This window comes from Harpia harpyja, chromosome 1 (assembly GCF_026419915.1).
Source record: "Harpia harpyja isolate bHarHar1 chromosome 1, bHarHar1 primary haplotype, whole genome shotgun sequence".
Lineage (NCBI taxonomy): Eukaryota > Metazoa > Chordata > Aves > Accipitriformes > Accipitridae > Harpia > Harpia harpyja.
The window spans coordinates 5,837,156-5,851,790 of NC_068940.1; the positions used below are offsets into that span (position 1 = coordinate 5,837,156).

The 14,635-nt window shown below is 50.4% G+C and overlaps 1 protein-coding gene across 1 annotated transcript; it reads right to left on the reverse strand.

Annotated features, from left to right (window-relative positions):
- Positions 1–2,845: 2,845 nt before the first annotated feature.
- SOX4 (SRY-box transcription factor 4) lies at positions 2,846–5,214 on the reverse strand. The gene has a single exon (XM_052804613.1). It carries the CDS (start codon positions 4,292–4,294, stop codon positions 2,963–2,965), a length of 1,332 nt encoding a protein of 443 aa, XP_052660573.1. The 5' UTR covers positions 4,295–5,214; the 3' UTR covers positions 2,846–2,962.
- Positions 5,215–14,635: the final 9,421 nt, after the last annotated feature.

Sequence of the window (14,635 nt, forward strand, 5' to 3'; positions counted from 1 at the left end):
TGACCGCTAATGTAAACGCTCTGCATTAGAAAGACTTCATTACAGGTGCCCCGGAGAAACTTATTTTGGATGGGGGGCGGTTCGGCCGCCGCTCCCGGCGGGGGGAGGCTGAAGGCACAGCTGCCGGGAGGGCGACAAAAACCCACCCGGAGGGGGCCGGGGGCGAAGCAATGATGACAAGAGCAGCCCAGTGTTAGGGTTCAGTTCCAGCTGATTTTATTTCCTTCCCGAAGAAAAAAAACCAAAACAAAACAAAAAAAAACCCCAAAACAAAACAAAAAAACCAAAACAAAACAAAAAAAAAGAGAGGTTATTTACAGAAGGTATATCAACAATCTGACAGGCAGTGAACTTGACATGGTTAGCTGGCATGATCTTTTTTTTTTTTTTTTTCCTCCTTTCCCAACGTTGCGTTGTGGGTGATCGTTAGACAAAAAAAAAAAAAAAAAAAAAAATTCTACACAGCATATTGCACAGGATGGATGACCAAAAAAATAACAAAAAGAACAAAAAAAGTTAAACCCTTAACGGAACCACCTCATTAGGCAGACGTCCTAGTGCCTGTCATGTTATATTAACATACATAAACACACAATCTTCTTTTTTGCTTATTATAATACAGACTTAAATGTACAAAGATGTTTTCACTTTCTTCATCTTAAACACAACAGCTATAAACCTGAATACATATGCTATCATCATGCCATAAGAGACTAAAACAATTATATTTAGCGACAAGTAGAAAGGATTAAATAGTCAAATACAAGAATGAAAAACGCAGTACATAGTGTCGCGAACTCAAACCGGCATTTAGATAGATCCAGTGGTTTAAACGGCACGTTTTTGCTTCTAAAAAAAGTGCAAAAAGATGTGGTTTACAAGTTAAAGGTACAGGATCCCTTCTGTGTAAATGCACCAGTCGCTTTACTTCATTTCGGGACAGGTTCCTCCCCAAAACGGTAGCATACAGTGTATACGCCTCAGTCTTTCCCTTCCCCTCCGGCTCCCCCCGGCCCCCCCCTCCCCTCCCGCCCCCTCCCCCGGACAGGCGGGGGGCTGCAGAGCGGGCACTGGCGGTGGCGGTGAGGGATGCTGTCACTTTAAGATGCCTGCAGATTGGAGTGTAAACATGGACAAAATAGGGGCTGATTCGTGGGTGGGTGAGAGTGTGAGTGAGCGTGAGAGCGCGCACACGCGTGGGAGATACTAACCAGCGGCCCTGCTGTTAAAATCAGGAAATCCAAACAGCGATTTACACCGATTTACACCCCCTTTATATATTTTTTACAAAAATACACTGAGAAAATAATCAAACGTTTTCATCTCTCTTCTCTTTTTGTTTTTAAAAGTGTCAAAAGTCTACATTTAAATATAAAAAATTAAAAGTTAAAACTCTAGCCCTTCAGTGAAGGAGACATAAAAATGGTGCGGGTAACAACGAGAACTACCAAAAAAGGACAAAGGAATACAAGTCAAAAATGTTTGGCCAGTATAAATACGTCCACTTATAAAATGGCATCCGATTACATTTACAAGGAAAAAAAACCAAAAAAACCCAATACGAGGATGGAGCATCGGTGAGAAAAAACAGTCTTTTCATTTACAGCTATAAGGAACAAACACATACATACTCTGAGAAAAAATTTGGTCCTGAATTTTCTTTTTTTAAAGTCCAGCACAGATTTGAGTTGCGTTTGAATCCTTTAAAGAGTTAAGAATGAAAAAAAGCTGGTGATATTTTTTGTAGGAATCAAACATAGCGCCATCTATCTGCTTTTATATTATCCTAACACTATTTTTTTTAAACTGTTCAACAGTCTTACAGAAATCTTAAAAAGATAGACAGGATAACATGCTATATTAAACCCCACCAGTGAAATAATCCAACACCATCACGATTCTGAGTAAGAAGAAAAAAACTACTTTTTTTTTTTTTTTTTAGTATTTTCGGGTTTTTTTGCAAAAGCCATCGCCCTCCATTTCCCTTGTACCACATCATGACAGAAACTGTTCCCATTCCGTCTCTGTTGCAAAAGAACTTTTCAGTGTTCTTGAAGTTTCGGCCTTATTTTTTTTCTCTACATATGACATAAGGTGACTGAGAAAAGCGCTGCCGCCACCTCATCTGTACGTGCAAATCCGTTTCAGTTTATTATTATCTTCCCCCCACCGTATTTCCAAGACAGCTCTCAAGTGTAAGTCTGGCTCTTCTCCTCTTAACTAGGATCTCAGTCCAGCTCCATCCGCCTCCTCCTCCTCCTCCCATCATCGTCGCCTCCTCTCACCGCAGAAGAAACCGGGATGGGATTCCTCCCCCCAAAACGTGAACCTTGCAAGGGCTTGGGTGGATATTTTTTTTTTCTCCTGTTTGGTTTTTTTCTCCTTTTTTTTTTTTTTTTCCAAGCAGTTCTGATCGCTCTTTCACACGAAAAGGGCGAATGCTCAAGACATCCAGTGCGCGCTCAGCACAAGGCATCGCTCCCCCTCCTCTTGAGTCGTATAAAGTGGGCAATAACAAAGAACCCAGAGGTGTGTGTGCGGTTCCCCCCCCCCCTTCCCCCCTCCCGTCTCTCTTTTCGGGAAAGAAAAAGGGAAAAGGAAAAAGCCAGCGTTTCGCTCCCGCCAGTCTCTGAAAAAGCAAACGTCAGGCTCGTCTCTCGGATGGGGGGGTGGGGGGGTGGTGCGGGTCCGTCTCCAGCCAGAGGAAGGGGGGGCTGCTGGCCCTTCTGCAAGGAGAGGGCGATCCCGCTCCCGCCGCCGCTCTCCCCGAGCGCAAGAAGCAGTCTCACCGGCCCCTTCCCAGCAAAGAAAAAAAACAAACAAACCCAAAACACAAACGAACCCCCCCCTCCCCAAAACCCCAACCCAACCCAAACCCAGAAAGAAAAGCGCCCGGGCGGGGTGGGCGAGTCCAGCCGACAACGCGCGTCTGTGCCTCCTCCAGCGGGGCCCGGCTCTCGCCTCAGTAAGTGAAGACCAGGTTGGAAATGCTGGACTCCAGCCAGTCCCCCGAGATCATCTCACTTACCTCCGGCGTGCAGTAGTCCGGGAACTCAAAGTGCGAGCCCGAGCCGGGCTCGAAGTTAAAATCCAGGTCCCGGTCGAGCACCGAGGAGCTGAAGCTGCCCAGGGACATGCTCTCAAAGCCGGGGCTGGGGTTGAGGTCCAAGAGGTCGTCCTCGAACTCGTCGTCCGACGAAGAGGAGCCGGAGGAGGAAGAGGAGGAGGAGTGGGAGGACGCGGAGGAGGAATGCGCCGTCGAGGGGGCCGGCGAGGAGGCGCGCAGGCTGGTGTAACTGCGGTGATCCGAGGGGGAGCCCGAACCGGAGCCGGAGGGCGAGGGGCAGGCGGCCCCGCCGCAGTCCCCGTCGGGCCGGCCCGCCCCGCCGCCCCCCTCCTCGTACAGGCTCAAGGGGTCGCCGGCCTCCGCCGAGCTGCTCAGCGTGGGGCTGCCGGGCACCGCGCCCCCGCCGCCGGGGGAGGCGGAGGAGGAGGCGGCGGCGGCGGCCGCCGCCGCCTGCCCGCTCCCGAAGATGTAGACCCGCTTCAGCTTCTTCTCGGCCAGCGGCTTGCCGGGACCCGAGGGCGCGCCCGCCGCCCCCCGGGGCTTGTACAGCGCCTGGTGCTCGGGCGGCAGCAGCGCGGCCGGCGGCTCCCCGGGGAAGGGGGCGGCCTTGCCGCCCGCCCCCGCCGCCGCCGCCGCCGCCTTGCCGTGGGGCTTGCCGCCCGCACCGCCGCCGCCGGCCGCGGGGGAGGGCTTGGAGCCGGAGCCGCCGCCGCCGCCCTTCTTCGGGGCGGGCTTGGCGGGGGCCGCGGGGCCGCCGGGGCTGCCCCCGCCCCCGCCGCCCTTGTCCGCCTTGTCGCCGGGCTTGGCGGAGCTGTTGCCCGACTTCACCTTCTTCCTGGGCCGGTACTTGTAGTCGGGGTAGTCCGCCATGTGCTTGAGGCGCAGCCGCTCCGCCTCCCGGATGAAGGGGATCTTGTCGCTGTCCTTGAGCAGCTTCCAGCGCTTGCCCAGGCGCTTGGAGATCTCGGCGTTGTGCATGTCGGGGGACTGCTCCATGATCTTGCGCCGCTCGATCTGCGACCACACCATGAAGGCGTTCATGGGCCGCTTGATGTGCCCGCTGGGCGTCTTGCACCAGCTCGGGTCGTCCGCCTTGCCCCCCGTCGAGGCGGTGGAGCCCGGCGTCGGGGAGGAGGCGATGCCCAGCTCGATGCCGGCCCCGGAGTCGGAGGTCTCGGCGGCCAGCAGCGCCTCCGTGTTCTCCGCCGTGTTGGTCTGCTGCACCATCGCGGCGGCGGCGGCGGCGGCGGCGGCGGCGGGGGGGGGCTCGCCGGGTCTCAGCGCCGCTCCGGCGCGGGGCAGGGCGCGCAACTTCTTCTCACAGCGGCACCGGGGCCGCGCAGCCCCCCGCGGCCGCGCCCCCGCTCCCCGCACCGCTCGTACTTCCACACCGGCGCCTCGTCCCCGGCGGCGCGGTCCTCTCCCCCTCGAGGCGGCGGCGGCAGCGGGGCCGCCGGCGGTCAGACGGAGTTTCTGCAAAAGCAGCGCCGCGAGCCGCCCGTCCAAGTTTGGCTTTTTTTTTTTTTTTTTTTTTGTTTTCCTCTCGGGGCGTTTTGGGCTGGTTTGGTTGTTTTTTTTTTTTTTTCTTTTTTTTTTTTTTGGAGGGGCGGGGGGGTGTCGGTCTGCTTTTTTTCCTCACCACCACCTCGGGTCTCCCCCCTCCCCGAAGCAGCTGGTCCAGTTCACAAGTGCTTTCCGCCTGCCTCCGGCGTTTCAGGAGAGTCTCTCAGCGCTGGGCACGGCCGCGGGGGACGGGGGGGGCAGGCGGCGCGCCCCCCAAACCCCGAAAACCCCGGCTCCAGGACTCGTGGTGGCGGGGTCGGCGGCCAGGAGTTTGTGCAGGTAGGATTTGGCAGTTGCGAGGTACTGAGCGAAAAGAAAACCCCTCGGAGGGGGAGGAAAAAAAAAAAAGAAGGAAAAAAAAGGAAAAAGAAGGAAAAAATAATAATAATGGAAAAAAATCCCCGGGAAAAAAAAAAAAAAAAGAAAAGCGCTCGTGCATGAACGAGTGTGTACGTCCCCGGCAGGAAGAGCGGCGAGCCGGGCGCCCAGCCCCGTCCTCCTCCTCCTCCTCGGCCGCCGGTCCTGCCGCTGCTGCTGCTGCTGCCGCCGCCGCCGCCGCTCCGCGCCCGCGGAGCCCCGCGGAGCGCGCGCCCCCCCCCCCCGCCCCGGCGCCGGGCGCTGCCCCCCGCCCGCCGCGCTCCGCCGGCTGCAGCTGAGAGCGGACCCCGCGCCCGCCCCGCGCCCCTTTTATCCTTTCGCAAGCCCGCCCGGCGGCCAATGGGGCGCTGTATCCAACGCCTCCGCGGGCCAAGCCCCGCCCACCGCCCTGCGATTGGCGGCCGCCTCGGCGCCGGTAATAATCGCCGCGTGCAATGAGAAGCGCCCGCGCTGACCTCATTCCCGGCGGCGGGGCGAACTTTTTTTTTTAAAAGGGGCAGCGAGGGGCAGGCCCCGCGCGCCGCCCCGCGCCCCGCCGCGCACGTGCCCGCGCAGACACCCCCCCCCCCACCCCCGCGCTCCTCCCTCCCTGCCGGGGAAAAATTAGGAAATCAGCAAAAATCATCATAACACAAATAATTTAAAAAAAAAAAAAGAAAAGCGGGGGGGGGGGGGGTCGCGGCGGGGACACCTGCCCGCACAAAAGGGACGGAGTGTTACGGAAAGGGGGGGGGGGGGGTCGTCACCACTCGAGAAGCGGCCGCGAAGCGTTTGCCGTCACGCACGACCCGCGTCCGCCAGGCAGTTGGAGCTGAGCGGCGCCGGGGGGGCACCCCGAGAGAATGCGGGGATTTGCTGTTTCATCTCATTTTCCCCCCTCTCTCCGCCCTGCCGTGAGCGATAGTGAAGAAAAACGGGGTGGCGGTGAAGCAGCCCTGAAGGCCTCCGCGGCATCAACCCCCCCCCCCCCCGGCCTAACCCATAATACTCAGGTAAAGGGGATGGTAAGGCCATTAAAAAAAAAAAAAAAAAAAAAAAAGGCAGTGTTACTGCCCGAAGATTCCTCACCTCATTCAATCAGGCCAGGGACCGAAAAGGCTGTTGGACAAAACAGCTGTGAAAATTTTTGTTCCACACACCACCAGTTAAAAACACTTTTTAAATCAGGAAGAAAAAAAAAATAATGGTTGGAAGCAGCTGAAATGTCTAAGAAAGAGGTCTAAAAATAAGTTACACGTTTTTGCAAGAAAATTTATGGTCGGATCCTTTAGCAAGGTTTGAGAACAAGCTTTGAATATTAAGATCCCACACTGGGCTCAAACTATTACACTGAAGTGCTGAGAAAAAAAACCCCTGGATTCCCAATACCTCTCTAGGCAGGGCACCTCCGTTACTGAGAGTGTTTACAAAGATACAACCTAAATTATTGCTCTGCTTGCAAAAATAATAGATTGTTTCCTCCGGTAAGCTTTGGGATAAAATACTGCTTTCTGCTAGGTTGACGACACCCGGTGACATCAGTGGAGTTTCTCACCTTTCACACTTTGCGAGAAGTAAAACACTCTCTGTTTTTTTTCCCCGCAACCCCAAAGCTAACATCAAATCTGTTCCACCATATACCACCAGCACGGATAGAAATGGAGGCTGGCAGCGGTTTTGGTGTCAGGAGTAAGTACGGGGTTTATTTACACTCTTGGTATTCATGTGCCGCAGTGTGAAAAACCGGGACTGGGAGCAGCCAGTAGCTTCTGGCTGCTCCACCTGTTAGCACGGGATCCAAAAGGATTTCAACCCCCGACTACCATATTTTACATACAACTATCAGTTTGTTTAAACTACAAAGCAAGTAAAATATTCTCATGTTTCTAGACACAGGTTAAAGCGGAACAAATAAAAGCTAAACCGATAGGCAGAGACATAGGAAGAAAAAGCTTTAGGGAAGATTTTCACTCAGTTGTGTTACGGTGCGCAAGGTCTTGACCGCCATGAATAAAAATTAACTCCAGGTGAGTTAAGTGTTATCTTGATGAAAGCAGTCACGTCGATTTAATCTTGGTTCAAAAAGCATGTGTGCGGGATGGACAGAAGAGTATTATTTCCTGAATGAAAACTTCACAAAAGCGCAATTTAGAACTGCTTAATAAAGCAATTGTAAGAGCATGATGTGAAACTCTATAAAAGCATTTTACTACAATTTCTTGGCTGTTTCCTTGAAGTTAATTGCTTCCACCCCTAATCCTCCAGTGCTGGACTGAAAGTGCTTTCCAGCTCCCCAAATTTTTAAGCCTAGGTGTAAAGCGTGAGCATTCAGCTTCCATCTCAAACGCAGTTTTAAGAGCGTTGGCAAGGTTTCTCCACGTTTTACAACTTAAAAAGCCTCGAAACTTCATTCTCTTTCCTGCAGGCTTTGTGAGGCCGGGGGTGCGGAAAGGGACGCGAGGTGGCAGCGCTGAGCCTCGTCTGCCAGACGTGGGAAAACGCGGAGCTCTCGAACCCGGGATTTTTTTTTTTAATTATTATTCTTATTCCCCCCCCCCCCATGGTTTTACTGAGCAGCAAAGCGCTGCAAGTTTCGAACCGAAAGTCAGCAGGTTTGCGTAAAAGACACACTCACCTGTACGCCGCCGAAACACTTTGCCATTGGCCATCAACCTCATCGGGGGGATTTAAGGGCACGGTCATTAATAACACCGTTCTCACACTTACGGCTGCGAACTGGGACCTCCAGTTCGCCTCGCACGTGGGGCAAGAGAGCTCGTCCTGAGACAAAGCTCCTGGACAAGTCTGCAGCAGCACTGGGGGCTACGAGCATCGATTCAGGCTTTTCTGTGTCCATCAGACCGCAGACCGGTTAAAATGTCTTAAGAACACGCAGGTTTAGCACCGCAGCGGGGTTTTTTTGTTTTGGTTTTCCTTTCCCCCTCCCTTCTCCCCCTTAAGCTGAGGATTACCAGCGCTCGGGCTTATTCAGCTGCAGCCCTTGCGGCCGATCTTTTCCACTCCCCCCCAAGCTCTTGAGGCTGTCAGGAACGCTGCTTCGCAGCCGGCTCCGGCTTGACTTTGCGGGAGGCGAACCCATCCCTCCCGCCGAGCGTGTTCCCGCACGCCCGGCTCGGCACGCAGCGCTTCCCCGCCTCGACGGCAGGCTGCCCGGGCACCCACCGCCAGCCCCCGGGGAACCGAGAACCCCGAGAAACCCCCCCACAGCTCCGGGAACCCCCGCAGCTCCACCGGCCGCCTTTTACCCCTGCTCTGGCCAGCGGACCCCGCTCCCCCCCCCCCCAAGACCCCCTTGCAGGGGATGCGCGGGCGCGGAGGCCGTGGCGGAGCGCCTGCCTCCCGCGGCGGAGGGCGCTCCGCGGCCGCGCACCGCCCGCAGCCGGGGGCGGGGGGGGGGAGCGGTGCCTGGCAGCAGCGGGCGCCTCTCCGAGCCGCCCCCCCCCCCTCCGCGGAAAACCCGCTGCCCGCTGCGGGGTCCCCGCGGGACTGAACACGCGTGGGGCGTGTTCGCCTGCAGGTAAAACAAGCGGGCCCCCCCCCCGCCCCGGGGCACGCCAGCGGGTCATTTAGTGACCCGTGAGGAACTAGTGTGGCTAATTAAGGTGATTCCCGGGACATCTTACTTTCCTTAAAAATACCCCCCCCCCCCAAACCTGTATTACTTCAGAGTGTTTTTCTGCCTGCGACCAAACTTCACCTCCGTAACATACATTATGCCTTGACATTCTGCGCCCCATTTTAAATAGGCATATCGGGGCGATTTTAGCCTTCTTGAATTGCCAACGGCAAGGCCACAGCAGAGGGATGCTGCTAAAGAACACCTTCCCCACCATCTTTCTCTTGCCTGTTTTGATCTGAGGAAAACAAAGTTGATGAGATACTTGCCATTACAGGGAAAAAAGCCCTGGCTTTTGAAATAACACGACAATAGCGAACACGCACGATCAAAGAAGAGCGTGCCTCAGGATCAGAGGTGTAAGCCGAGACGTGGAAGTGGGCCCTCCTCCTTCGTCCTGTTCGCAAGAAGAAAACTCCACTGTACAATTGCATCACTCCGATTCACAGAGTACCTTTATTTGCCGTGATTCAAGAACACTTTGAACTCTCTCCGATAGCTTTGTGGAAAAGAACTTTTATTACTGGGAAGTGTTTTATAGAGGATATTATTTACTTAGGAGTGAAAATCTGTTGCCTGAAGTTGTATGGTAGTGTTTCCTTCAAAACAATATATTCCCTTACATTTTACTTGAATACAAGCCTTCGCATAGATACCTAGTGCTCTTGTTACGAGAACGCCGAGACATTTCTAGCTCGTTTACTACAATAAGTAGGTAAGAAGCCATTGGCGTATACATATGTATATTAATTCAGATACTAATCACTTATATGGAAATGTTTGGTTTGGGAAGGCAGAAGCACCTCTCCAGAGATTTTTAATAAGAAAATATGATAATGCCTTCTATGCTTTATCCACTTTGGTGACTTTTTAAGTTCAAACTTGTTCTCTAAGAATAACACAAGTTCAAAAAGCTCTGTTTTAAAAAAATAAAAAAGAAACTTGGAAAACACATTGTTTGCATTTACTTAAAAGGACAATTGCAACCCCTACCCAATCCTGTGAGATTTTGTAAACTTTTTTTTTTTTTTACAGCTTCATACGAGAAAAGCTTTTACTTCATTTTAGAAGCTCTTTTGGCAAGCCTTTTCTGCAAAGTGAAAAGCACCGTAGCCACAAGGTTGAAGAGGAATTACCGGTCTGCTGCATATGTAGCAGCAGATTGCATATTCATGAGCTGCAGCTGCCTTGAAGGCCACCCCACGAAGGGTCGCCCAAGAGGAGAGCCAGCGGAGGGGAGCAGCCGCTGCTGGCAGGGCTGAGCATTCCTCCCCGCAAGAGGATTAGGGAAGGAGTGCCCCGCTCCTCCGGACCACCGCGCTTTTTGAACGTGCTCCTCCGTTCTGCCCCTCGCGCTCCCTCCCAGCCATCTGTACTGGTCCTTCCTGCTTGCTCTCGCCTTCCCGTGCCTTCTCCTACAAGCTCGTCGTTACCGCTCTCCTAACGTTCAGCTCGTCTTTTCCTGCCATCGCTACGAACGAGCACACAGCTGCGAGAAGGCAGTTCAGCAGAAGCCCACATAGTACCAAGCACGAAGTAATATTTCCGCCCGCTTCCACAACATCATGATGTCACCCAGACTTCAGCATCGTTGATAAGATGGAGCTACAAAACCACTCTGCGTTGCATTAAATTTGGGTTGTTTTAAAGATCATTTAGTGCGTGCTATTTAATTCAGCGTACAAATGACTTCTTGTGTTAAGCAAAATGTTGCTCATACCTAGTACTCCTGGGAAAGAGGCATAAGGTAACCCCTGTGCACATAGGAAAAAGAGTTGTTCTAAAATTTAAGTCTTAGCGTTTAACTTGTTTCTTGCGAGACCTTTTCTTGAGTGATATATTCAAGGTAATTAAATAATAATAATAATAATAAAAAAGATCTTGCATACGATTTAGTTGTGATTTTTTTTTTTTTGTAAACTCTGGGTTATTCATGGGCATTTATCCACAGGATCCAACTCTAAGTAAAGAAAATTCCTTTGGCAACCCGCAGCCAGTTGGGGTTATCCACGTGCTCTAAGATGGTTCTGGCAGAGGTAGACAAACTCTGGAGCAGTATCTGGCTTTTGACTCACCAGAAAACTGCCACCCAGGCAGATCCAGGGTTGGCGTGTAAGCTTTCTGGAGGCTTTCTGCAGAGACTCCAGAAAAGCCTGTCATCAAATAATGCTGTTTACTGTTCAGAACAGAACAGTGGAGGTAATAACTGTGATTATTTTAAATGTCTTTCATTTTAGGATCTCCTGAGGCATGGAAATTGCTGTGACTAACACCAGCAACGTCACACCATTAAGACTGGTCTTAAGAGTGGCCTATCATTTTCTGATATTTCAACTTCAGACAACGTTTAGTGTTTTTTATCATAAAATTGCCTTCGTACTCAAAAATTCACACCCTTCATTCAGCCCTGTAGTGTTCAGACTTAACAGATAAATTTCTGTCAAAAACTTTTACCTAACTTAATTTTTCTGATTTGGTGTTTCTGATGCACAGGTCAAAAAAGCAGGTTCTGGTGGGAAGAGGCAAAATACATTTTAATCTAAATCGAATGAGAGAAAAAGGTAGTTTTCTTACCATTTTTTTTTTCTTTTGTGCTCAGGACAAATACAAGTCTGGCTTTCTTCCTGGTTTCCTTCCATATAATTGTTCTTAATGATGGTAGTGGTGTGACAATTAGTAAGGTTGTGTTTTTTTTTTTTTTTGAAACCTTTTCTGAATAGATTGCTCAAGTGATACCATTCTGTACTTGCCAGGGTCTGTTCTACAATTTCTGTCACCTACCTTGCTTATGCTGCTTGTGCAGAATAAGGTTACTGGTTTAATATTAAATATGAATATTTATTTAAAAAAACAAGTATATTTTCAAAAGCTTGTTTTCTCTAAGAATTATAGCTTTTTGAACAGAATGTCAGAAAAAGGTGGTAGAGTTCTACACTAGCCCATGTAATCCTGATCTAGCTGTCACACTCAAGAAGTGTATATATGAGTAATCTCAATGTGCAGGTGTGCTCAAGTGAGGCAGGATGTCTGAATTTGCATTGCTTTATAAAGTCTATATTGAAGCTTGATTAATTGCTATCAGAAGTAACAAACTGTCTGTATGGAACCTCAGGAAGCTAGAATGTTATACGCTGTTTCATAGGATAAGAATCAGGCATTTTCCATGCACTATTCCAAAATTTTAATCCTCAGCTCACGTGTTTCACCAATACACAAAGTCTGGTATCTTCTCTAAGTATCAGAAAATGAATTAAAAAAACCTGAACTGTTGAATTGTGCCTTATAAAACTACTGATTTATCGAATACTGTGTAAGGGGATGCTAGTGTACAGTAATTTTGTGGATTATAAATATAGTAGTTGAAAAATATCACACTCCCGCTAATCAAAGCTCTTCTGTAGAAAGATTATCTGCTAAACGGCCCTTAGTTTGGTTTATCAGGACCGCCTTTGAAATTTGAGGCTTAAATCTTGTTGATATATCAGAGAACATCCCTGTATTCAGGAAAGACTATACACATCCAATTAGTCTATTCTTACTCTCATTTCATTCGAAGAAAAAAATCTTTATTTTAACGCCTGGCTGCGGGATGACTTCCCCAAGTTAATAGCCTGCTCAGAAGTATTAATAAGCAACACTATTAGATACCAAACAGGATGCTTTACGATGGCCTTACAACCCAAGTATCTCCCAGGTAATACAGAAAGTTGGCATTTAGACCAAATTTGCCCAGTCTTCATCGCACCTGTTTCCACCAGGAGCCTGAGATGACCTACTCCTCCATGCACTCGTCCTGGTAACTGGTCTTTGTGGAGACTCCGAGGTGGAAGGTAACGGTACCGAGGGGGTGGGTGGTTGCTGCAACATACCCACAGACCGACTGTTTTAACCTCGGGGCTGGAATAAACACGTGTGCCCCAAGGAGGTGGGGGGGGGGGCTGAGGCACTTACTTTGTCTCAATGCAGATCTTATGGTTTTCCTCATGCTCTCACCCCTGTGACACAAAGTGCCTCCGCCGGCGTGGCACGGAAGTTATGTGGTTCCCCGCGTAGATGTTTTGCGCGGGGTGGAAGTAACCAGGATACAAGACTGCATCTGGTGTATCTTGTACCTGCTGTGTAAGTAATGCTCATTCCGGAGGTGTATGACTGTCAAGGAACGTCTCTGAGGCACCGCTGCGTGTTGCTAATACGAGCACAAGCATATGCACAAGCATTGTGCTGAAGACTTCTGCGTATGATCTTTTCTCCCTGTATATATGAAAGGGGAAAAAAAAAAAATCGCTGGGAGAAACAAATAGTCAGACCACTGGGGAAAAAACAGTGTTTAGACTACAAAGCTAAAAAAGAATATCAAGTTCCTACAGAAACAGACACTGGAGACACTTGCTTTCTAGGATAGGTGTACACTGCAGGCTGTGGCGTAGTGTAAAAATACCTGAGCTAGCTGTCAATGAGCCATCTTAGGCACCAGAAACAATCGCAGGTGCTTTTCGGCTTTCACCCTTGATTTACGCGTCCCATCAGCTGTGATTCAAGGGTGGCTCCAGTTCTCCGAGGTATTTCTACAGCAGCTGGGCATGGGCTGTGGTGCAGGTACGCCTTGCCCTGCTCTCGTCCCGCTGCTCCCCCGTGTGCAGCTCTGCTCCCAGCTCCTTTTGGGGGCGAAGGCTCTGCGAGGCAGGCGCCAGCAGCCTTTTGGCTCCTTTGCATAGTTTCACCAGCCCACAGCTTTTCATGCCTTGAGCTTTCTGCTTCCCTGCTCTCAGCCTCGGCGTTGCTGTAATACAACTTCTGCGCTAATTTGCTTTTAAGCACGTAAAGGCAATTTAAACAGCGTTCACCCAGCACATAACTCACATTCAGTCCAACCTTGCAAAAATTTCCCCATGGGAAGTTTATTGATTTCATCTTCAGAATCACATGGAGCAAGTGAGCAGATAAATTGCCCACCTACTGATGAAGATAAAAATCATCCCTCATTTAAACTATCTCAAGTAATCTATTTTTGTTTTTCCATTTTCTTCTCCTAGAAATATAATACCATCTTTACTGCTATAAATGGAAGAAGCTCTGCTGTTCTTACATAGATATACGCTGATGTATTTTGTAATCTTATATACTTCATATCTATATTCAGTAACTGAGATTTCAAGATGCTTGCTGCTGTACATCCTGGTGTTAAACGGGCTTGAAGCTGCTTCTCAGAAAAGCTCAACATGTAATGCCAGAATTATTGCAAACTAGGGGAGCAGAAGTGGTGTCTGACCGCTCTTTGGATTGTTCACAGATTTCCAAGCAAATCCAGCCATGAAAGGATATCTGACACCCAACTATCTCACAGCCATGCTGAGCCTTCAACTCAGACATTTGATTGTATTTACAATTTTTTGCCTGCAATTGTTCTTCTTTCGGAATGCAGGGCACCAGCACTATATTAAGCGCACACTGACAGGAGCGGTGGAATCTGTTGTTTAACGAGGGCTGTAATATTGCATGCATACATAAACCGGCTGCCTGTGATACAGCATTATTTAAACGAGAGACTTGCGTAGCTGACACGTACTGTCATTTGTAACAAGGACAAATTATAGCACAGGTACATTTTCAGCAAGATGGCAGAGCAGTCTTTCAGGTTTAGTTAATACAGTAGAGGCTAGTACCTAGCTGGAGTAAAAAAATCAAACCCCCGTATTCAGAGCGCTCCTTATTTACCGTTCTGGTTTTCGATTCTTCAAATCGACTTGCGAGTATGCGGTCCGGTTGCGCACTTGGAAAGTCTACCCAGGGCTGGTGATCCTTCAGACGCCTCTCAGGCAGCACTGCTCAGTAGCATCTTCCCACGACAAAGCGGGAAAGGTTCCCGCTGGTTTGGGAAGCGGTACCCCGCTGTCCCGCACCGGGGAACGGCAGCCAGTCGCCCACCAGCTCACGGCACTGCCTTGCCGCAGAGCAGCGGGCCCTTACCGGGTGCTGCCCGCCCCTCAGCGTGCTCCCTCGCCCAAAAACCA

Coding starts and splice junctions, on each gene's coding strand:
- SOX4 (XM_052804613.1), bottom strand. CDS start 4,294: ATGGTGCAGCAGACCAACACGGCGGAGAACACGGAGGCGCTGCTGGCC.